The sequence below is a fragment of the Salvelinus alpinus genome, chromosome 14 (genome assembly GCF_045679555.1).
Source record: "Salvelinus alpinus chromosome 14, SLU_Salpinus.1, whole genome shotgun sequence".
Classification (NCBI taxonomy): domain Eukaryota; kingdom Metazoa; phylum Chordata; class Actinopteri; order Salmoniformes; family Salmonidae; genus Salvelinus; species Salvelinus alpinus.
The window spans coordinates 52,771,192-52,794,816 of NC_092099.1; the positions used below are offsets into that span (position 1 = coordinate 52,771,192).

The following is a 23,625-nucleotide window of genomic DNA, read 5'->3' on the forward strand; positions in this document are numbered from 1 at the left end:
ACCAGACTAACAGAACACAGGTAATACAGTTAACAGAACACAGGTAACCAGACTAACAGAACACAGGTAATACAGTTAACAGAACACAGGTAACCAGACTAACAGAACACAGGTAATACAGTTAACAGAACACAGGTAACCAGACTAACAGAACACAGGTAATACAGTTAACAGAACACAGGTAACCAGACTAACAGAACACAGGTAACCAGACTAACAGAACACAGGTAACCAGACTAACAGAACACAGGTAATACAGTCAACAGAACACAGGTAACCAGACTAACAGAACACAGGTAATACAGTTAACAGAACACAGGTAACCAGACTAACAGAACACAGGTAATACAGTTAACAGAACACAGGTAACCAGACTAACAGAACACAGGTAATACAGTTAACAGAACACAGGTAACCAGACTAACAGAACACAGGTAATACAGTTAACAGAACACAGGTAACCAGACTAACAGAACACAGGTAATACAGTTAACAGAACACAGGTAACCAGACTAACAGAACACAGGTAATACAGTCAACAGAACACAGGTAACCAGACTAACAGAACACAGGTAATACAGTTAACAGAACACAGGTAACCAGACTTGGATGGCCTTTAACAGAACACAGGGCAGAAAACCCACAAAGTGTTTAGCCACACACAGGGCAGGGCAGGGTAGGGAAGGGCAGAAGAACTGAAGACACAGGGTGAGAGGATGGAAGGAATATCAAGGCTGATGTCCCATTCAGGACAATAGCGTTACATTTGGATTATTGGGATGACTTTGAGACAAATTAGCAGCAATATTTTCTGATTTGGTTTCTCCTCTGGGTTTCAGACAGTTTCAGTTTCATCTCTCTGTATAGTGTTATGAGTGAGGTGATCTGGTGCGACAGCTTGCTGTGTTCCCCTGCTCCAGTTCAGTTTCCTCCTCCGCCCTCCCAGCAGTACACACACCTGCTGCATTCACACACGCCCCATTAGAGCCAATATGGAGCCCACATGAGGGGTGGGAGGTTATAGCTTTAGAGCAGGTGAAGGCTGTGTGTGTCTGCATGCTTGTGTGGACGTGCGAGTGAGTACAGCGTGTGTGTGCAAGCTGCAAGCCACTCATTCTAAAAGTATAAGTTTGCGGCGTGGGTGTGTGCGCGTGTGTGCGTGTGTGCGTGCGTGCGTGCGTGCGTGCGTGTGTGTGTGTGTGTGCAAGCTGCAAGCCACTCATTCTAAAAGTATACGTTTGCGGCGTGTGTGTGCGCGTGTGTGTGTGTGTGTGTGTGTGTGTGTGTGTGTGTGTGTGTGTGTGTGTGTGTGTGTGTGTGTGTGTGTGTGTGTGTGTGTGTGTGTGTGTGTGTGTGTGTGTGTTTGTATGTGTGTGTGTGTGTGTGTGTGTGCATGCACCAGGGCCTGCTGTCGGAGATTCTGCGGAAGGAGGAGGACCCTCGCTCTGCCTCTCAGTCCCTGCTGGTCAACCTCAAAGCCATGCAGAACTTCCTCATCCTCCCTGAGGGGGAGAGAGACCGTATTTACCAGGAGGAGCGTGAGCGCAGCATCAACCCCTCTGTTGGCCTGCCCCCTACCCCTACCTCCAGCCCCGGGGGCCCCCGCCTCTCTCAGGTACCCCGCCCACCACCCCCAAAACTACTGTAGACACTCTCCACAAAACTCCCCTACAGCAGGGCCTGTGTGTGTCTGGTTGACTGTGTGATGTCTGTCTGTCTTTGTGAATCGTTGATGGATCATGTTGTCTTTGTGTTATAGTTTTCGTATGGAGGTTGGAAACTTTTCTTTGAGTTTGCTTTGGTTGGTGTCGGTGATGTTGGTATTGGTGTGTCTGTGGTGTTGGTATTGGTGTGTCTGTGGTGTTGGTATTGGTGTGTCTGTGATGTGGGTATTGGTTGGTGTGTCTGTGATGTTAGTATTTGTGTGTCTGTGATGTGGGTATTGGTATTGGTGTGTCTGTGATGTTGGTATTGGTGTGTCTGTGATGTTAGTATTGGTGTGTCTGTGGTGTCGGTATTGGTATTGTTGTGTCTGTGATGTTGGTATTGGTGTGTCTGTGGTGTTAGTATTGGTGTGTCTGTGGTGTTGGTATTGGTATTGGTGTGTCTGTGATGTTGGTATTGGTGTGTCTGTGGTGTTGGTATTGGTGTGTCTGTGGTGTTAGTATTGGTTGGTGTGTCTGTGGTGTTCGTATTGGTGTGTCTGTGGTGTTAGTATTGGTGTGTCTGATGTTAGTTTTGGTTGGTGTGTCTGTGATGTTGGTATTGGTGTGTCTGTGATGTTGGTATCGGTGTGTCTGTGATGTTGGTATTGGTTGGTGTGTCTGTGATGTTGGTATTGGTTGGTGTGTCTGTGATGTTGGTATTGGTTGGTGTGTCTGTGATGTTAGTATTGGTTGGTGTGTCTGTGATGTTGGTATTGGTGTGTCTGTGATGTTAGTATTGGTTGGTGTGTCTGTGATGTTGGTATTGGTGTGTCTGTGATGTTAGTATTGGTTGGTGTGTCTGTGATGTTGGTATCGGTGTGTCTGTGATGTTGGTATTGGTGTGTCTGTGATGTTGGTATTGGTGTGTCTGTGATGTTGGTATTGGTTGGTGTGTCTGTGATGTTGGTATTGGTGTGTCTGTGATGTTAGTATTGGTGTGTCTGTGATGTTGGTATTGGTTGGTGTGTCTGTGATGCTGGTATCGGTGTGTCTGTGGTGTTAGTATTGATGTGTCTGTGGTGTTAGAATTGGTGTGTCTGTGGTGTTAGTATTGGTGTGTCTGTGATGATGGTATTGGTGTGTCTGTGATGATGGTATTGGTGTGTCTGTGATGTTGGTATTGGTTGGTGTGTCTGTGATGTTGGTATTGGTTGGTGTGTCTGTGATGTTGGTATTGGTGTGTCTGTGATGTTGGTATTGGTTGATGTGTCTGTGATGTTAGTATTGGTGTGTCTGATGTTAGTATTGGTGTGTCTGTGATGTTAGTATTGGTGTGTCTGTGATATTGGTATTGGTGTGTCTGTGATGTTGGTATTGGTGTGCCTGTGATGTTAGTATTGGTGTGTCTGTGGTGTTAGTATTGGTGTGTCTGTGGTGTTAGTATTGAGTGGTGTGTCTGTGTTGTTAGTATTGGTGTGTCTGTGGTGTTAGTATTGAGTGGTGTGTCTGTGCTGTTAGTATTGGTGTGTATGTGGTATTAGTATTGAGTGGTGTGTCTGTGATGTTAGTATTGGTGTGTCTGTGGTGTTAGTATTGAGTGGTGTGTCTGTGCTGTTAGTATTGGTGTGTCTGTGGTGTTAGTATTGAGTGGTGTGTCTGTGCTGTTAGTATTGGTGTGTATGTGGTATTAGTATTGAGTGGTGTGTCTGTGCTGTTAGTATTGGTGTGTCTGTGATGTTAGTATTGAGTGGTGTGTCTGTGGTGTTAGTATTGGTGTGTCTGTGGTGTTAGTATTGAGTGGTGTGTCTGTGATGTTAGTGGTGGTGTGTCTGTGATGATGGTATTGGTGTGTCTGTGATGATGGTATTGGTGTGTCTGTGATGTTGGTATTGGTTGGTGTGTCTGTGATTTTGGTATTGGTTGGTGTGTCTGTGATGTTGGTATTGGTGTGTCTGTGATGTTGGTATTGGTTGCTGTGTCTGTGATGTTAGTATTGGTGTGTCTGATGTTAGTATTGGTGTGTCTGTGATGTTAGTATTGGTGTGTCTGTGATGTTGGTATTGGTGTGTCTGTGATGTTGGTATTGGTGTGCCTGTGATGTTAGTATTGGTGTGTCTGTGGTGTTAGTATTGGTGTGTCTGTGGTGTTAGTATTGAGTGGTGTGTCTGTGCTGTTAGTATTGGTGTGTCTGTGGTGTTAGTATTGAGTGGTGTGTCTGTGCTGTTAGTATTGGTGTGTATGTGGTATTAGTATTGAGTGGTGTGTCTGTGATGTTAGTATTGGTGTGTCTGTGGTGTTAGTATTGAGTGGTGTGTCTGTGCTGTTAGTATTGGTGTGTCTGTGGTGTTAGTATTGAGTGGTGTGTCTGTGCTGTTAGTATTGGTGTGTCTGTGGTGTTAGTATTGAGTGGTGTGTCTGTGCTGTTAGTATTGGTGTGTCTGTGGTGTTAGTATTGAGTGGTGTGTCTGTGCTGTTAGTATTGGTGTGTATGTGGTATTAGTATTGAGTGGTGTGTCTGTGCTGTTAGTATTGGTGTGTCTGTGATGTTAGTATTGAGTGGTGTGTCTGTGCTGTTAGTATTGGTGTGTCTGTGGTGTTAGTATTGAGTGGTGTGTCTGTGATGTTAGTGGTGGTGTGTCTGTGATGATGGTATTGGTGTGTCTGTGATGATGGTATTGGTGTGTCTGTGATGTTGGTATTGGTTGGTGTGTCTGTGATTTTGGTATTGGTTGGTGTGTCTGTGATGTTGGTATTGGTGTGTCTGTGATGTTGGTATTGGTTGGTGTGTCTGTGATGTTAGTATTGGTGTGTCTGATGTTAGTATTGGTGTGTCTGTGATGTTAGTATTGGTGTGTCTGTGATGTTGGTATTGGTGTGCCTGTGATGTTAGTATTGGTGTGTCTGTGGTGTTAGTATTGAGTGGTGTGTCTGTGTTGTTAGTATTGGTGTGTCTGTGGTGTTAGTATTGAGTGGTGTGTCTGTGCTGTTAGTATTGGTGTGTATGTGGTATTAGTATTGAGTGGTGTGTCTGTGATGTTAGTATTGGTGTGTCTGTGGTGTTAGTATTGAGTGGTGTGTCTGTGCTGTTAGTATTGGTGTGTCTGTGGTGTTAGTATTGAGTGGTGTGTCTGTGCTGTTAGTATTGGTGTGTATGTGGTATTAGTATTGAGTGGTGTGTCTGTGCTGTTAGTATTGGTGTGTCTGTGATGTTAGTATTGAGTGGTGTGTCTGTGGTGTTAGTATTGGTGTGTCTGTGGTGTTAGTATTGAGTGGTGTGTCTGTGATGTTAGTGGTGGTGTGTCTGTGATGATGGTATTGGTGTGTCTGTGATGATGGTATTGGTGTGTCTGTGATGTTGGTATTGGTTGGTGTGTCTGTGATTTTGGTATTGGTTGGTGTGTCTGTGATGTTGGTATTGGTGTGTCTGTGATGTTGGTATTGGTTGCTGTGTCTGTGATGTTAGTATTGGTGTGTCTGATGTTAGTATTGGTGTGTCTGATGTTAGTATTGGTGTGTCTGTGATGTTAGTATTGGTGTGTCTGTGATGTTGGTATTGGTGTGTCTGTGATGTTGGTATTGGTGTGCCTGTGATGTTAGTATTGGTGTGTCTGTGGTGTTAGTATTGGTGTGTCTGTGGTGTTAGTATTGAGTGGTGTGTCTGTGCTGTTAGTATTGGTGTGTCTGTGGTGTTAGTATTGAGTGGTGTGTCTGTGATGTTGGTATTGGTGTGCCTGTGATGTTAGTATTGGTGTGTCTGTGGTGTTAGTATTGGTGTGTATGTGGTATTAGTATTGAGTGGTGTGTCTGTGCTGTTAGTATTGGTGTGTCTGTGGTGTTAGTATTGAGTGGTGTGTCTGTGCTGTTAGTATTGGTGTGTCTGTGGTGTTAGTATTGAGTGGTGTGTCTGTGCTGTTAGTATTGGTGTGTCTGTGGTGTTAGTATTGAGTGGTGTGTCTGTGCTGTTAGTATTGGTGTGTCTGTGGTGTTAGTATTGAGTGGTGTGTCTGTGCTGTTAGTATTGGTGTGTATGTGGTATTAGTATTGAGTGGTGTGTCTGTGCTGTTAGTATTGGTGTGTCTGTGATGTTAGTATTGAGTGGTGTGTCTGTGCTGTTAGTATTGGTGTGTCTGTGGTGTTAGTATTGAGTGGTGTGTCTGTGATGTTAGTGGTGGTGTGTCTGTGATGATGGTATTGGTGTGTCTGTGATGATGGTATTGGTGTGTCTGTGATGTTGGTATTGGTTGGTGTGTCTGTGATTTTGGTATTGGTTGGTGTGTCTGTGATGTTGGTATTGGTTGGTGTGTCTGTGATGTTGGTATTGGTTGGTGTGTCTGTGATGTTAGTATTGGTGTGTCTGATGTTAGTATTGGTGTGTCTGTGATGTTAGTATTGGTGTGTCTGTGATGTTGGTATTGGTGTGTCTGTGATGTTGGTATTGGTGTGCCTGTGATGTTAGTATTGGTGTGTCTGTGGTGTTAGTATTGGTGTGTCTGTGGTGTTAGTATTGAGTGGTGTGTCTGTGCTGTTAGTATTGGTGTGTCTGTGGTGTTAGTATTGAGTGGTGTGTCTGTGCTGTTAGTATTGGTGTGTATGTGGTATTAGTATTGAGTGGTGTGTCTGTGATGTTAGTATTGGTGTGTCTGTGGTGTTAGTATTGAGTGGTGTGTCTGTGCTGTTAGTATTGGTGTGTCTGTGGTGTTAGTATTGAGTGGTGTGTCTGTGCTGTTAGTATTGGTGTGTATGTGGTATTAGTATTGAGTGGTGTGTCTGTGCTGTTAGTATTGGTGTGTCTGTGATGTTAGTATTGAGTGGTGTGTCTGTGGTGTTAGTATTGGTGTGTCTGTGGTGTTAGTATTGAGTGGTGTGTCTGTGATGTTAGTGGTGGTGTGTCTGTGTTCTACACCAGAGGGTCTCAAGTCAAGGTTAGAAAAATGAAAGGGGATAGTACTAAACACTCTGATCTATCCGTATCTAACCATAGCTTGAGAAAAGGCACTTAAATACATTAAAATACTTTTCATTGATTGTTTCTATGTGTGTTGTATTTGTGGCTGAAGTGGTAACGTGTGTAAATGTTTGACAGGATCTATTTACACCGACCATCACTAACCATGTCCCATACCACCTCATGCAGAAGGTGTGGGAGAGAGGTCTGGACGAGCAGCTCACTCCTGATGCCTGGGCTGCTCTCTGGAAGAACAAGAACAAAGCCTCCTCTGTGGTGAGCAGTGTATTCATCCACAATCGCTCTTGACTTGCTCACAGAATGTTCCTCATACAGAATTACTTCTGGTCAGAATTGGATGAGATACTTATGTCAAATACTGGCTATGATTTATTTATCTTGCATGGTACTGTGGAACCAATGGAATAGTCCCAAAGTACATGACAATTGCTACTTCCCGTTGTAGCTACGGTACACGCAGTATTTTTTATTTTTCCCGCTCAGCCCAGTCAAAACTGTTCGCTGCTCTGGCACCCCAATGGTGGAACAAACTCCCTCACGACGCCAGGTCAGCGGAGTCAATCACCACCTTCCGGAGACACCTGAAACCCCACCTCTTTAAGGAATACCTAGGATAGGATAAAGTAATCCTTCTAACCCCCCCCCCCCCCCCTTAAAAGAGTTAGATGCACTATTGTAAAGTGGTTGTTCCACTGGATATCATAAGGTGAATGCACCAATTTGTAAGTCGCTCTGGATAAGAGCGTCTGCTAAATGACTTAAATGTAAATGTAAATGTAATTGAGTACTGACTCTAAAGAAAGAGTTCTGTACCTCTCTTCACATGTTTACAATAGAGAAACAGCCTTTAACCTGTTGTCATAGTAACATGCGCTAGAGAGAGGGACACTTGGTTTTGATATACTTCCCAACCCCACACAGCCTTATAGGACCATCACAGATAACATACTATGATGCCATACCAGGGCAAACAACTATTCTCTCTGTTCGGCATTATCATTATTATGTCTGTACATATTTATCTTGATGCCATAGTTTATACTTGGGAACGCCAGATTACTAGTCTGGACCTGCACAGATAACTTCAAAGTCTTAGAAGAGAACATAATGAGATGTAATACAGGGTAATTCAAACAGAGATTAGAGTACAAAGGAGAGGAGAGAGAATGGCTTAATGACTATCTGTATACATTCTCCATGTCGAAAACATGTACATCTATGTGTATAATGTGTGTAAAAAAAAAACTAACCGTAAACTGATCATCAACTGATTACCCATCATGCTTCAAATCTTTGGTCCTTGGTGTGGCAACATGTGGACTGGAGTTGGCAGTGTTACCCACTCAGGCAAACTCTGGTACAACTTCATGGTTAGATAACTGTTTTTTTCTCTGTGGACCCTCTCTCCCCGGTCCCTATCCCTTCTCCCCTCCAGCCCAAGCCACCAGGCCCCAACCCAGACCTGCCCCTGAAGCTGGAGTCTCTGGTCAACATCACGTCAGGTATCTATGACGAGATCCAGCAGGAGATGAAGAGGGCCAAGGTGTCTCAGGCGCTGTTCGCCAAGGTGGCTGCCAACAAGAGCCAGGTGAGAGGCCTGTTTCACCCATTGGGAACATTGTAGCAGGATAGGAACAATCTATTGTGCCATAGTGTGTCCCTCTGCTTGAGGTAGAAGTGGCCCTTAACATCTAGGATCCCATTACCCAACTCCAAATACTAACCTTAACCATTAAGGGAATGGACACATATCTGGCCCTTGTCAGGTGGTTATGGGTAGCTTCTCTACCTCCTCCTGTCCCTGTGATGTGGGTGGGATGACCTTCTTCCCCAGGCTGTTGTGTCAGACTGTCAGTTAACTTCCACAGCAGAAGATAAGCAATACCAGACAGACAGACAGACAGAGGTATCAGAGCCAAATACCAACCGGGGAAGAACTGATCGACACTGGAGATCTCTCATACTGCTGGGAAATTACATGTGATACCTGTCCTGCATATCTTTCAACCCCACCCTTAAACCCCCCCCCCCCCCCCCCCCCCACACCCACTGTTTAGAGCACATGAAGACATGGTGCTGCAGCATGTGAGTTACGGATATCTACAGGATATCTACAGCAGTGACACTATTGTGTGTGTGTCTACGTGTGTGTGCTTGCGTGTGTTTGTGGCAGAGTGGCAGGTTGTGTGGTGATCAAGCTGTGTCTCCCAGGTTCAGGGGTCGGGGGGTCCGGGGCTGGCTGGGCTAGGCTGGGCTGGGGGTCATGGCTCACTGCACCCATCTGCTGCAGCTGAGAGGAGAGAGGGATGATGAGAGAGGTGGAGACCTGATCAGGTTATTAACACTGCATGCTGGTGGAGTCTGGATGCACACAACAGCTGGTGTCAAAGACTGGCCCATTCTAGCAGAGATAATCAAATCTTCTCCGTCTCTCTCTCTCTCTCTCTCTCTCTCTCTCTCTCTCTCTCTCTCTCTCTCTCTCTCTCTCTCTCTCTCTCTCTCTCTCTCTCTCTCTCTCTCTCTCTCTCTCTCTCTCTCTCTCTCTCTCTCTCTCTCTCTCTCTCTCTCTCTCTCTCTCTCTCCCTCCTTCCTATCTCTCCCGCTCTCCTCTCTCGCCCTCCCTCCCTCTCTCTCTCTCCCCACCTCCCTCTCTCAGGGCTGGCTGTGTGAGTTGCTGCGGTGGAAGGAGAACCCTAGCCCAGAGAACCGTACTCTGTGGGAGAACCTGTGTACCATCCGGAGGTTCCTGACCCTGTCCAAGACAGAGAGGGACATGGTGTATGAAGAGGAGTCAAGGCACCACCACAGTGAGAGAGTCCACACTGTACTACACCTGCCCCAAGACCCACAGGTGAGACCAGCCCATCTAGGATCAGATTAACCTAGCCTGCATACTAACCTTAGTGCTATGGGTCTGCACTGTCCATCCCTGTGTGAGTACAGAGTTTTATCCAGCATAGCACTATTTATTTTTATTTTTATTAAAACAATTTAAAATAAGAAATGATTTGAGCAGGAAAGATAATACAACCGATACATATGAGACAACATCAATGTGGGGTAGAGAACAGAGACCCCAGTCACATATTCATAACAACAGAGATCCACAAATAATGATCCATACCAAACATATGTTTAGACACCTATACACAGAGGTACAGTAGTCCAGCCTTGCTGATTAAATGGGCTTTCTCCAATGCCAGCCAGGGTCATTATTGGATGGAATAGCTTTCTACCTCCTTCTGTCCTTGTGATGTGGCTAGGGTCGGTCAGAGGGGGTGAACCTCTTTATCAGACCGTCAGTGTGTCTCCACAGCAGTAGATAAGCAATACCAGACAGACAGACGGATGGACGGACGGACGTATCTGACCCAAATACCAACCTGGGGAAGAACTGATCGACACTGGAGATCTCTCATACTGCTGGGAAATTACATGTGATACCTGTCCTGCATATCTCTCAACCCCACCCTTAACCCCCACCCCTCAATCCCACCCTTAACCCCCACCCCTCAACCCCACCTCTCAATTCCAACCTTAATCCCCACCCCTCAACCCCCAAACCTCAACCCCACCCTAACCCCCACCCTCAACAAACACAAACACTGTTTAGAGCACATGAAGAAATGGCCTTGCTGATTAAATGGACTTTCTCCAATGCCAGCCAGGGTCGTTATTGGAGGGAAATCACTGAGGACACACATGCATTATGCATTAAAACTGAACATATGTGCATAACGGGACACACACACACACACACACACACACACACACACACACACACACACACACACACACACACACACACACACACACACACACACACACACACACACACACACACACACACACACACACACACACACACACACACACACACACACACACACACACACACATCAGGATTACCATGTGGACAAAGGTACAATGGCCAGGTTTCTCTCCCCCTCATTCCTCCTCTCATTTTGATTGATTTATTCTTAGTTATAATTAATAATTCTCAGTAATAACTACAATATTGAAAGGGGAACCTTGTTAGTTGTACAACTGAATGTCTTCAACTGAAATGTGTCTTCCGCATTTAACCCAACCCCTCTGAATCAGAGAGGTGCGGGGGGCTGCCTTAATCGATGTCCACGGCACCTGGGGAGCAGTTGTTGGTGGGGGTTAACTGCCTTGATCAAGGGTAGGATCTGCCTTGCCAGCTCGGGGATTCAAACCAGCGACCTTTTGCTTTATTTTTTTTTATTTTTTTTATTTCACCTTTATTTAACCAGGTAGGCTAGTTGAGAACAAGTTCTCATTTGCAACTGCGACCTGGCCAAGATAAAGCATAGCAGTGTGAACAGACAACACAGAGTTACACATGGAGTAAACAATAAACAAGTCAATAACATGGTAGAAAAAAAGAGGATCTATATACAATGTGTGCAAAAGGCATGAGGTAGGCAATAAATCGAATAATTACAATTTAGCAGATTAACACTGGAGTGATAAATCATCAGATGATCATGTGCAAGAAGAGATACTGGTGTGCAAAAGAGCAGAAAAGTAAATAAATAAAAGCAGTATGGGGGGTGAGGTAGGTAAATTGGGTGGGTAGTTTACAGATGGACTATGTACAGCTGCAGCGATCGGTTAGCTGCTCGGATAGCAGATTTTTAAAGTTGTTGAGGGAGATAAAAGTCTCCAACTTCAGAGATTTTTGCAATTCGTTCCAGTCGCAGGCAGCAGAGAACTGGAAGGAAAGGCGTCCAAATGAGGTTTTGGCTTTAGGGATGATCAGTGAGATACACCTGCTGGAGCGCATGCTGCGGGTGGGTGTAGCCATCGTGACCAGTGAACTGAGATAAGGCGGCACTTTACCTAGCATAGCCTTGTAGATGACCTGGAGCCAGTGGGTCTGACGACGAACATGTAGCGAGGGCCAGCCGACTAGGGCATACAGGTCGCAGTGGTGGGTCGTATAAGGTGCTTTAGTAACAAAACGAATGGCACTGTGATAAACTGCATCCAGTTTGCTGAGTAGAGTATTGGAAGCTATTTTGTAGATGACATCGCCGAAGTCGAGGATAGGTAGGATAGTCAGTTTTACTAGGGTAAGTTTGGCGGCGTGAGTGAAGGAGGCTTTGTTGCGGAATAGAAAGCCGATTCTTGATTTGATTTTGGATTGGAGATGTTTGATATGAGTCTGGAAGGAGAGTTTGCAGTCTAGCCAGACACCTAGGTACTTATAGATGTCCACATATTCTAGGTCGGAACCGTCCAGGGTGGTGATGCTAGTCGGGCGTGCGGGTGCAGGCAGCGAACGGTTGAAAAGCATGCATTTGGTTTTACTAGCGTTTAAGAGCAGTTGGAGGCCATGGAAGGAGTGTTGTATGGCATTGAAGCTCGTTTGGAGGTTAGATAGCACAGTGTCCAAGGAAGGGCCGGAAGTATATAGAATGGTGTCGTCTGCGTAGAGGTGGATCAGGGAATCGCCCGCAGCAAGAGCAACATCATTGATGTATACAGAGAAAAGAGTCGGCCCGAGAATTGAACCCTGTGGTACCCCCATAGAGACTGCCAGAGGACCGGACAACATGCCCTCCGATTTGACACACTGAACTCTGTCTGCAAAGTAGTTGGTGAACCAGGCAAGGCAGTCATTAGAAAAACCGAGGCTACTGAGTCTGCCGATAAGAATATGGTGATTGACAGAGTCGAAAGCCTTGGCCAGGTCGATGAAGACGGCTGCACAGTAATGTCTTTTATCGATGGCGGTTATGATATCGTTTAGTACCTTGAGCGTGGCTGAGGTGCACCCGTGACCGGCTCGGAAACCGGATTGCACAGCGGAGAAGGTACGGTGGGATTCGAGATGGTCAGTGATCTGTTTGTTGACTTGGCTTTCGAAGACCTTAGATAGGCAGGGCAGGATGGATATAGGTCTGTAACAGTTTGGGTCCAGGGTGTCTCCCCCTTTGAAGAGGGGGATGACCGCGGCAGCTTTCCAATCCTTGGGGATCTCAGATGATACGAAGGAGAGGTTGAACAGGCTGGTAATAGGGGGTGCGACAATGGCGGCGGACAGTTTCAGAAATAGGGGGTCCAGATTGTCAAACCCAGCTGATTTGTATGGGTCCAGGTTTTCCAGCTCTTTCAGAACATCTGCTATCTGGATATGGGTAAAGGAGAAGCTGGGGAGGCTTGGGCGAGTAGCAGCGGGGGGGGCGGGGCTGTTGGCCAAGGTTGGAGTCGCCAGGAGGAAGGCATGGCCAGCCATTGAGAAATGTTTGTTGAAGTTTTCGATTATCACGGACTTATCAGTGGTGACCGTGTTACCTAGCCTCAGTGCAGTGGGCAGCTGGGAGGAGGTGCTCTTGTTTTCCATGGACTTTACAGTATCCCAGAACTTTTTGGAGTTAGAGCTACAGGATGCAAATTTCTGCTTGAAAAAGCTGGCCTTTGCTTTCCTGACTGACTGCGTGTATTGGTTCCTGACTTCCCTGAACAGTTGCATATCGCGGGGGCTCTTCGATGCTATTGCAGTTCGCCACAGGATGTTTTTGTGCTGGTCGAGGGCAGTCAGGTCTGGAGTGAACCAAGGGCTATATCTGTTCTTGGTTCTGCATTTTTTGAACGGAGCATGCTTGTCTAATATGGTGAGGAAGTAACTTTTAAAGAATGACCAGGCATCCTCAACTGACGGGATGAGGTCAATATCCTTCCAGGGTACCCGGGCCAGGTCGATTAGAAAGGCCTGCTCGCAGAAGTGTTTTAGGGAGCGTTTGACAGTGATGAGGGGTGGTCGTTTGACCGCGGACCCGTGGCGGATACAGGCAATGAGGCAGTGATCGCTGAGATCTTGATTGAAGACAGCAGAGGTGTATTTGGAGGGCAGGTTGGTCAGGATAATGTCTATTAGGGTGCCCATGTTTACGGATTTAGGGTTGTACCTGGTGGGTTCCTTGATGATTTGTGTGAGATTGAGGGCATCAAGCTTGGATTGTTAGACTGCCGGGGTGTTAAGCATATCCCAGTTTAGGTCACCTAACAGAACAAACTCTGAAGCTAGATGGGGAGCGATCAATTCACAGATGGTGTCCAGGGCACAGCTGGGAGCTGAGGGGGGTCGGTAGCAGGCGGCAACAGTGAGAGACTTATTTCTGGAGAGATTAATTTTTAAAATTAGAAGTTCGAACTGTTTGGGCATAGACCTGGAAAGTATGACAGAACTTTGCAGGCTATCTCTGCAGTAGATTGCAACTCCTCCCCCTTTGGCAGTTCTATCTTGACGGAAAGTGTTATAGTTGGGTATGGAAATCCCAGAATTATTGGTGGCCTTCCTAAGCCAGGATTCGGACACGGCAAGGACATCAGGGTTGGCAGAGTGTGCTAAAGCGGTGAGTAAGGCAAACTTAGGGAGGAGGCTTCTGATGTTGACATGCATGAGGCCAAGGCTTTTTCGATCACAGAAGTCAACAAATGAGGGTGACTGGGGACATGCAGGGCCTGGGTTTACCTCCACATCACCCGAGGAACAGAGGAGTAGTAGGATGAGGGTGCGGCTAAAGGCTATCAAAACTGGTCGCCTAGAGCGTTGGGGACAAAGAATAAAAGGAGCAGATTTATGGGCGTGGTAGAATAGATTCTGGGCATAATGTGCAGACAGGGGTATGGTGGGGCACGGGTACAGCGGAGGCAAGCCCAGGCACTGGGTGATGATAAGAGAGGTTGTATCTCTGGACATGCTGGTCTCAATGGGTGAGGTCACCGCATGTGTGGGGGGTGGGACAAAGGAGGTATCAGAGGTACGGAGAGTGGAACTACGGGGTCCATTGCAAACCAAAACAATGATAATGATAACTAGCCTGAACAACAGTATGCAAGGCATATTGATATTTGAGAGAGACATACAATAAGGCATAAAGTGATTGCAGGTCTTGATTGGGAGAGCTAGCTAAAACAACAGGTAAGATAACAGCAGCAATAACAGGGTGCTAGTCTAACACAGCAACAACAGGTAAAAATGGCGACGACTAGGCAGAGAGGGTCGGATTAACTACACACAGATCCTGAGTTAAAGCACAGAGCCGACAGATAAACACAAATAAACAGAATGGAGTACCGTGAATTAATGGACAGTCAAGCAGGCATCAGCTATGTAGCCAAGTGATTATAGTGTCCAGGGGGCAGCCGTAGATGGAGCAGGGAGGCCTCCACTAAGCTAGCACGCGGCGTTTAAAGTTAGTAGCCCGGGGGGTGGTCTGCTCAGACGGAGGGGGTCTGCTCAGACGTGGTCGTGTCGACAGAGAATCCAAGCCGGATGGCGATGGCGAAAGAGAGGTTGTGAATTGTAGAATTGTGTTTGCTAACTGGTGCTAGCTTCGTGGCAGTGGCGCTAGCTGCGCTAGCTGCAAGCTAGCTGTGAGGATCAGAAGTAGTGGCTCAGGGATTACGGCAGGAATCCGGCGTTGTTGTCGAGAGACAGTCCGATGCTGGTAAATTGGTGAGTAATATCCAGGCTAATAACAGGGCTGGTGTCTGTGCAGAAGGTAAAGGCTGCTAGCAGCGGCAAAAAATTGCTAAATTAGCTTGTAGCTGATTTAGACCAGTTGTGATGGATTGGCAGGGCTCTGTGTCGGCAAAAAAAAGGTCCAGTCCAATTGGCAAAAGAGGTATTGTAGCCCAAGAATTCGCTGGTAGACCTCTTCGGCTAGCCGGCAGATGGCCCAATGCACTTAACCGCTAGGCTACCTGCCTCTCCAGTGACCATAATATAAATGAATATGTTAATATTATATAAAGATATTATCAGTGAGGATCCAGTCATCTACACAGGGGAGTGTTGTGTTTTGGGGAGGAAATACCCCGTAGGAGGGGGTAAGGGGATAGGGGGAAGGATGGGGACACACCCAGACACGTCAATTGTCAAGGTGAGACTACCCACCCACAGTGTGTCAATATCACTATGATACATCCAACACAGAACACGTGACCCACTCTACCAAAAACACACACACACACACCATCCCGCCTCCCTGCCTGTCACCACAGACAGACCACTCGTGTCCCAGCTGCTACACAGCTCAGTCACTCACTCTCTCACACACACACACACACACACACACACACACACACAAATTCACTCACTGTACACTATAGACACACACAAATACACTCACTGTACACCGTACACACACAAATACACTCACTGTACACTATAGACAGCACATTATGTGAATGCTCCCCCACACAACCCCACACACCCCCACACACCCCCAGACAACCCCACACAGCCCCACACAACCCCACACACCCCCACACACCCCCACACACCCCCACACAACCCCACACAACCCCACACAACCCCACACAACCCCAGACAACCCCACACAACCCCACACACCCCCACACACCCCCAGACAACCCCACACACCCCCACACAACCACAGACAACCCCACACACCCCCAGACAACCCCACACACCCCCACACACCCCCAGACAACCCCACACAACCCCACACAACCCCAGACAACCCCACACAACCCCAGACAACCGCACACAACCGTTGACCAAAAACAAAAGGACTCAAGGGTAATGAATTATGAATTTACCACTGCACTATAACATTTAAATTATGATCAGGTCTGATCATGGCTGGTCGGATGTCTGAGCATGGCTGATCATGACTGATCATGGTTGGTCGGGTATCTGAGCATGGCTGATCATGTCTGATCATGGCTGGTCGGGTATCCGATCATGGCTGGTCGGGTATCCGATCATGGCTGATAATGTCTGATCATGGCTGGTTGGGTATCTGATCATGTCTGATCGTGGCTTGTCGGGTATCTGAGCATGGCTGATCATGTCTGATCATGGCTGGTTGGGTATCTGAGCATGGCTGATCATGTCTGATCATGGCTGGCTGGGTATCTGAGAATGGCTGATCATGGCTGGTCGGGTCTCTGAGCATGGCTGATCATGTCTGATCATGGTTGGTTGGGTATCTGATCATGTCTGAGCATGGCTGATCATGTCTGATCATGGCTGGTTGGATATCTGAGCATGGCTGATCATGTCTGATCACGGCTGGTTGGATATCTGAGCATGGCTGATCATGTCTGATCACGGCTGGTCGGGTATCTGAGCATGGCTGATAATGTCTGATCATGGCTGGTTGGATGTCTGAGCATGGCTGATCATGTCTGATCACGGCTGGTTGGATATCTGAGCATGGCTGATCATGTCTGATCACGGCTGGTCGGGTATCTGAGCATGGCTGATCATGTCTGATCATGGCTGGTTGGGTATCTGAGCATGGCTGATCATGTCTGATCATGGCTGGCTGGGTATCTGAGAATGGCTGATCATGGCTGGTCGGGTCTCTGAGCATGGCTGATCATGTCTGATCATGGTTGGTTGGGTATCTGATCATGTCTGAGCATGGCTGATCATGTCTGATCATGGCTGGTTGGATATCTGAGCATGGCTGATCATGTCTGATCACGGCTGGTTGGATATCTGAGCATGGCTGATCATGTCTGATCACGGCTGGTCGGGTATCTGAGCATGGTGAGTATGACTATCTGGGCGTGTACAGTATGTCAGCCTTTTTATACATTTACATTGTAGTCAACTTACAGGAACAATTAGGGTTAGGTGCTTTTCTCAAGGGCACATCAACAGATGTTTCACCTAGTCGGCCTTTCGGTTACTGGAGCTACGGTCAGGCTACCTGCCGCCCCATATCTACAGTACCATGTCACATGCACTGTATGTGCTTGTCCATTAGATCCACAGGTGGCATTGTGTGTGTGTGTGTGTGTGTGGGTGTGGGGGTGGGGGTGTGTGGGTGTGGGTGTGGGGGTGTGTGTGCGTGCGTGCATGCATGCGGGTGGGTGTGTGTGTGTGTGTGTGTGTGTGTGTGTGTGTGTGTGTGTGTGTGTGTGTGTGTGTGTGTGTGTGTGTGTGTGTGTGTGTGTGGGCGTGTGTGTGTGTGTGCATGCGTGCGTGCATAAGTGTGTATGTATGTGTGTGTATTCAGGCTGTGTGTGTCCTGTGTTCCCCTACCTACTCAGCCCCTTTCACACCCGTGGGGACAGCTTCAATTTTCTCCATGGCTGACCTGGCCCTGATGATGCTGGCTCTCCTCCCCAACAGTACACACTCTGCTGCCCTGCTTATACCTCCATGTGTTTAGCAGTAAGTGCGTCCCTCTGCTAATTTGGCAGGCCCTGCCCTTATGAATAATTTCTCTATTGTTTTTGCTAAATTGAATTCTGCTGGGTAGTGGGTACTGTGTGCTGCCTGCACCTTGGATTGAGACCCCACGAGTGCTGGACTAGATAGTGAGCTGGCAACAAGCCCCCTTCTTTCTACACACATAAACTCTCACACACACACACACACAAACTCACACAGACACACACACACACACACACACTATTCTTTCTGCTGCCCCCTCTGTCTCGTTATGTAGTTTCATTCGTCTACACATGCTAACACTTTTATAAACCTATTGTTTCCTCTGATGGTCTAATTGTCAGTTTGAGGGGCTGAGTTCAGCTCTGAGCTCGGTAAACCACAGCCAGCTTAATGCTTTAATTACAGATAAGTGAAAAGATTTCAAAACACACAAACACTTGAACACACAAAAAGGTCATACAGTTTGCCAGCACACCCTCACAAATGCAGAAACACACACACACACACACACACACACACACACACACACACACACACACACACACACACACACACACACACACACACACACACACACACACACACACACACACACACACACACACACACACACACACACACACATAAACACACACAGTGACTCATCCACTCCCCTGGTCTGGTGACACAGGAGAGAGAGGGAGAAGAAAAAACACACTGATTAACAGGAAAGGTGAAAGGTAAAGTCATGCAGAAAATCAACAGAAAACTGTGTTTTCTGTCATTACATATTTATTTGTGTGTTAATTAATGGTGTCTCCGGTGGCAGCAACTGGCAACTGTCCCAGGCAGCATCAACACACACACACACACAGACACGCACACAGTGAAACACACACACACCCCACATGTGGTCTGCCCGTGGCCCCAGGAGAACAAGCCCTCATTAAGGCTTTAGTCTGAATATTTCATGTAGTATAATTATTTAATAACTCTGCATCTCTGTAAATCGCCTTGATTTGTGTTAAAAAGGAAACCTTTTTCTTTAATGCAATGAACTTACGAGTGGCGCAGCGGTCTAAGGCACTGCATCTCAGTGCTAGAGACGTCACTACAGACCCTGGTTCGATTCCATGTTGTATCACACCCGGCTGTGATTGGGAGTCCCATAGGGCGGCGCACAATTGGCCCAGCGTCATCCGGGTTAGGGTTTGGCCGGGGTAGTCATTGTAAATAAGAATTTGTTCTTAACTGACTTGCCTAGTTAAATAATTAAAATACAGCATTCCCTGGTCGCAACTGAAAGAAGGAAAAAAACAAGAGAGAAAATAGAAGAATATTGAATTATGCCACGAGGACGACAACTTCCACAGTACTGTGTAGCTGTAAAGTGACTGATGTTTACAGTATCCCAACGGAGAAGTTGGTGGAGGGGTAGAGGCTCAGTTGGCGGGATGGAGGGGTATAGGGTACAGAAATTGAGGGATTGGAGGGGTATAGGGTACAGAATTTGAGGGATTGGAGGGGTAGAGGGTACAGAATTTGAGGGATTGGAGGGGTAGAGGGTACAGAATTTGAGGGATTCGAGGGGTAGAGGGTACATAATTTGAGGGATTGGAGGGGTAGAGGGTACAGAAATTGAGGGATTGGAGGGGTAGAGGGTACAGAATTTGAGGGATTGGAGGGGTAGAGGGTACAGAATTTGAGGGATTGGAGGGGTAGAGGGTACAGAAATTGAGGGATTGGAGGGGTAGAGGGTACAGAATTTGAGGGATTGGAGGGGTAGAGGGTACAGAATTTGAGGGATTCGAGGGGTAGAGGGTACATAATTTGAGGGATTGGAGGGGTAGAGGGTACAGAAATTGAGGGATTGGAAGGGTAGAGGGTACAGAATTTGAGGGATTGGAGGGGTAGAGGGTACAGAAATTGAGGGATTTGAGGGGTAGAGGATTAACTGGAAGGGTGAAATGATGGAGGACAGAGGGGAGGGGAGGGGAGGGGGTTTCATCGCTTAGCAGGATTGGGGGTTGGAGTCATGTTGGCTTGGCACTGACTCTCTTCATGAGAGACTGGTGGTTGGGCTGACTGGTGGTTCCTTAATCCAGAGCCCATACCCCTCGAGGCAATACCCCTCGAGCACATACCCCTCGTGTGTTTGGCTAGGCTCTCTCCTGTTGCCACGGATATCATCATTAGTGCATGAAGGAGACCAGGCCTCTCTGTGTGTGTCTGTGGAGCCGTCTGTGAGAGGAGTAAAGAAATGACTGTCTGGTGTTTATTTGTGAGTGTGTGTTTGTTCCTGGTTGTGGAAGAGGGAAGGGCTTGTAACTCCCCGATGTTTCACTATCAATTTAGATATTAAGTGTTTCAATATCTCTGTGGAGGGGTTGCGTGCGTGTGAGGTTGTGAGGAATGTGTGGTCCAAAGGGGAGAGCTATTTTCATCCTGTATTTCGCTCTCTCTCCACCGCCTCTTCTTCCTCTCTTTCTCAATCTCTCGCTTTTTGTGGTTGCTGTTTGTTTCACATAGACATTAAAAAAGATAATAAACAACAGAAAAGAGAGGGAGGAAAACATCACCCAACCCACACTCTTCCTGTAAATCACCCAACGCACACTCTTCCTGTAAATCACCCAACCCACACTCTTCCTGTAAATCACCCAACGCACACTCTTCTTGTAAATCACCCAACCTACACTCTTCCTGTAAATCACCCAACCCACACTCTTCCTGTAAATCACCCAACCCACACTCTTCCTGTAAATCACCCAACCTACACTCTTCCTGTAAATCACCCAACCCACACTCTTCCTGTAAATCACCCAACCCACACTCTTCCTGTAAATCACCCAACCCACACCCTTCCTGTAAATCACCCAACTTACACTCTTCTTGTAAATCACCCAACCCACACTCTTCCTGTAAATCACCCAACCCACACTCTTCCTGTAAATCACCCAACCCACACTCTTCCTGTAAATCACCCAACCTACACTCTTCCTGTAAATCACCCAACCTACACTCTTCCTGTAAATCACCCAACCTACACTCTTCTTGTAAATCACCCAACCCACACTCTTCCGGTAAATCACCCAACCCACACTCTTCCTGTAAATCACCCAACCCACACTCTTCCTGTAAATCACCCAACCCACACTCTTCCTGTAAATCACCCAACCTACACTCTTTCTGTAAATCACCCAACCCACACTCTTCCTGTAAATCACCCAACCCACACTCTTCCTGTAAATCACACAACCCACACTCTTCCTGTAAATCACACAACCCACACTCTTCCTGTAAATCACCCAACCTACACTCTTCCTGTAAATCACCCAACCTACACTCTTCCTGTAAATCACCCAACCTACACTCTTCCTGTAAATCACCCAATCTACACTCTTCCTGTAAATCACCCAACACACACTCTTCCTGTAAATCACCCAACACACACTCTTCCTGTAAATCACCCAACCTACACTCTTCCTGTAAATCATCCAACCCACACTCTTCCTGTAAATCACCCAACCTACACTCTTCCTGTAAATCATCCAATCTACACTCTTCCTGTAAATCACCCAACCTACACTCTTCCTGTAAATCACCCAACCCACACTCTTCCTGTAAATCACCCAACCTACACTCTTCCTGTAAATCACCCAATCTTCCTGTAAATCATACAACCCACACTCTTCCTGTAAATCACACAACCCACACTCTTCCTGTAAATCACCCAACCCACACTCTTCCTGTAAATCACCCAACCTACACTCTTCTTGTAAATCACCCAACCCACACTCCTCCTGTAAATCACCCAACCTACACTCTTGTAAATCACCCAACCCACACTCTTCCTGTAAATCACTACCCTCAAACAGCCCCCACATGTGAAATCTGAGCAATTTGATGGTCTGACTTGCCCTCAATATTATTTAAGTAATACCCTGTTATTATTGAGGGAGAGAGAAAAAATAATGACCATTATCTTTATGTGTGTCCTTTAATGCACCACATATTTATAGTTTAGCGTTCCAAAGCAGAGGCACAGTGACTGAGCGGGGGCCCGGGTCGTAAAACCAGCGGGACAGAGCTACAGTATGTAATAGCATCCTGGCTCTCTGACACTCCCCTACCATCTCACAAGACAACTGGACAACAACACTGTCTCTAATCCCACTGACTCCCCTGGTCTGGCTTTAATCACCTCTCACCTTTACTAACGTTGACTCTGTCTCACCCACCCTCCTTGACCTCTCCTTCTGCTCTTCGTCTCACCCCTCCGCCCCCTCACTCTTCTTCTTTACTGTCTTCCCCCAGTCTACCACCTATTCTTTCCTCTAGTGCCCATCTCCCCCGGTGTCGTTAATGATCAGTGGGTATTTGCGTAACTCCAACCAGAGAGGAGACTGGAGACACGTCCCTCTCCACCTCGGCTGTTTATGTTCTGGCTCTATCTGGTTAAACAGTGATGATGGTCCGTGATTGATGGCAGAGAAGGTGGTTGGAGTTTTACTATGTGCTAATCTTACATCCTGGTCATAGGTCAAAGGAAGCTATAATATTGTCCATCTGCGATGGTATCTGAGCTATGAAGCACTGACTAGCTCTGTCCTGGGCTCAGCCAATGGGCATCGCTGTTGTTAACCTAGTTGACCTTGATGTTGAAAGACCTCTGACACATGTGGAATGGCTCTCTACTCTGTAGCTTTGATGAGGGGGTCACTGATCCCCACTAATCAGTTGTACTGTTTTTCTCACCAGGCGCTGCACAGGCAACCCCCACAGCCCCTGAAGCACCACTCCCCCATGCGTGAGGACCCTGTGCCCGCCCAGGGTAATGACGAAGGGTCACAGAACGTTGAAAGAGGTGGTGGTGGTGGCTGCACGGGCGGCCCAGGAGTCGGTGGTTGCACGGTCGTTAAGAAGCCTCGGTCACGCACTAAGATATCTCTAGAAGCCCTGGGCATCCTACAGAGCTTCATCCAGGACGTGGGTCTGTACCCGGACCAGGAAGCCATCCATACCCTGTCAGCCCAGCTGGACCTGCCCAAACACACCATCATCAAGTTCTTCCAGAACCAGCGCTACCACGTCAAGCACCACGGCCGGCTGAAGGAGCTGGGGGAGGGGGCTGGCGGCGTGGATGTCAGCGAATACAGAGACGAGGAGCTCCTCTCCAGCTCAGAGGACCCTGAGTCCAGTGAGGATGGTCACGAGGAGATGTACCCCACTACTGAGAGGGAAGGAGGGGAGAGAGAGAGCAACACAGCAGGGTCAGCCCCTTCCCTGGCCCCAGCCCCAGGCGAGTCTTCAGGGACCAGCAAGGGAGCCATGGAGGAGAGCAAGGACAAGGGGCATTCTCATGGTCTGGGTGGGGGCCGAGCCAGCTCCCTGCCCCCTAGTAGCTCCTCATCCAGTCCCAGAGAACAGGCTGACTTCCAGAGATAGAGACCCAGAGACTAGATAAGACACTGGAAGAGACGGGCGGAGACAGAGAGACACGAGAGACAGAGAGACACGAGAGACAAAGAGACACAAGAGAGAGAGAGAGATAGGAGGGGAATCGAATGGGAACAAAACACTGGGAGAGCGGAAGAGAGGCATAGATGAGACAATGAGAGACTCACTGACACACACACACACACAAATATACAGACAAGGGGTCCTAAGGAGGGCTCGTCAAAGAGGGATATCAGTGAAAATACAATTTGTTACCTCAGCAACAGGGATATGCCATGAAACAGCAGCCATGTGGAACAGTTAGAATAGTATGTTCACTGAACCAATAGACAGAGAGAAAACCAAACATACACACACATCTCACCCCTGTCCACAAGAGGAAC

At 47.3% G+C, this 23,625-nt stretch overlaps 1 protein-coding gene across 1 annotated transcript in view; it reads left to right on the forward strand.

The window, feature by feature from the left end:
* LOC139539089 (DNA-binding protein SATB2-like) overlaps positions 1-23,317 on the forward strand; it is a 103,432-nt gene extending 80,115 nt beyond the window's left edge. The window contains exons 9-13 of the mRNA XM_071341832.1: positions 1,403-1,615; positions 6,730-6,867; positions 8,048-8,200; positions 9,269-9,463; positions 22,544-23,317. Coding sequence (XP_071197933.1) covers positions 1,403-1,615; positions 6,730-6,867; positions 8,048-8,200; positions 9,269-9,463; positions 22,544-23,230 — 1,386 coding nt within the window. The 3' untranslated portion in view covers positions 23,231-23,317. The remainder of the gene's footprint in view (positions 1-1,402; positions 1,616-6,729; positions 6,868-8,047; positions 8,201-9,268; positions 9,464-22,543) is intronic.
* The last annotated feature ends 308 nt before the right edge of the window (positions 23,318-23,625 follow it).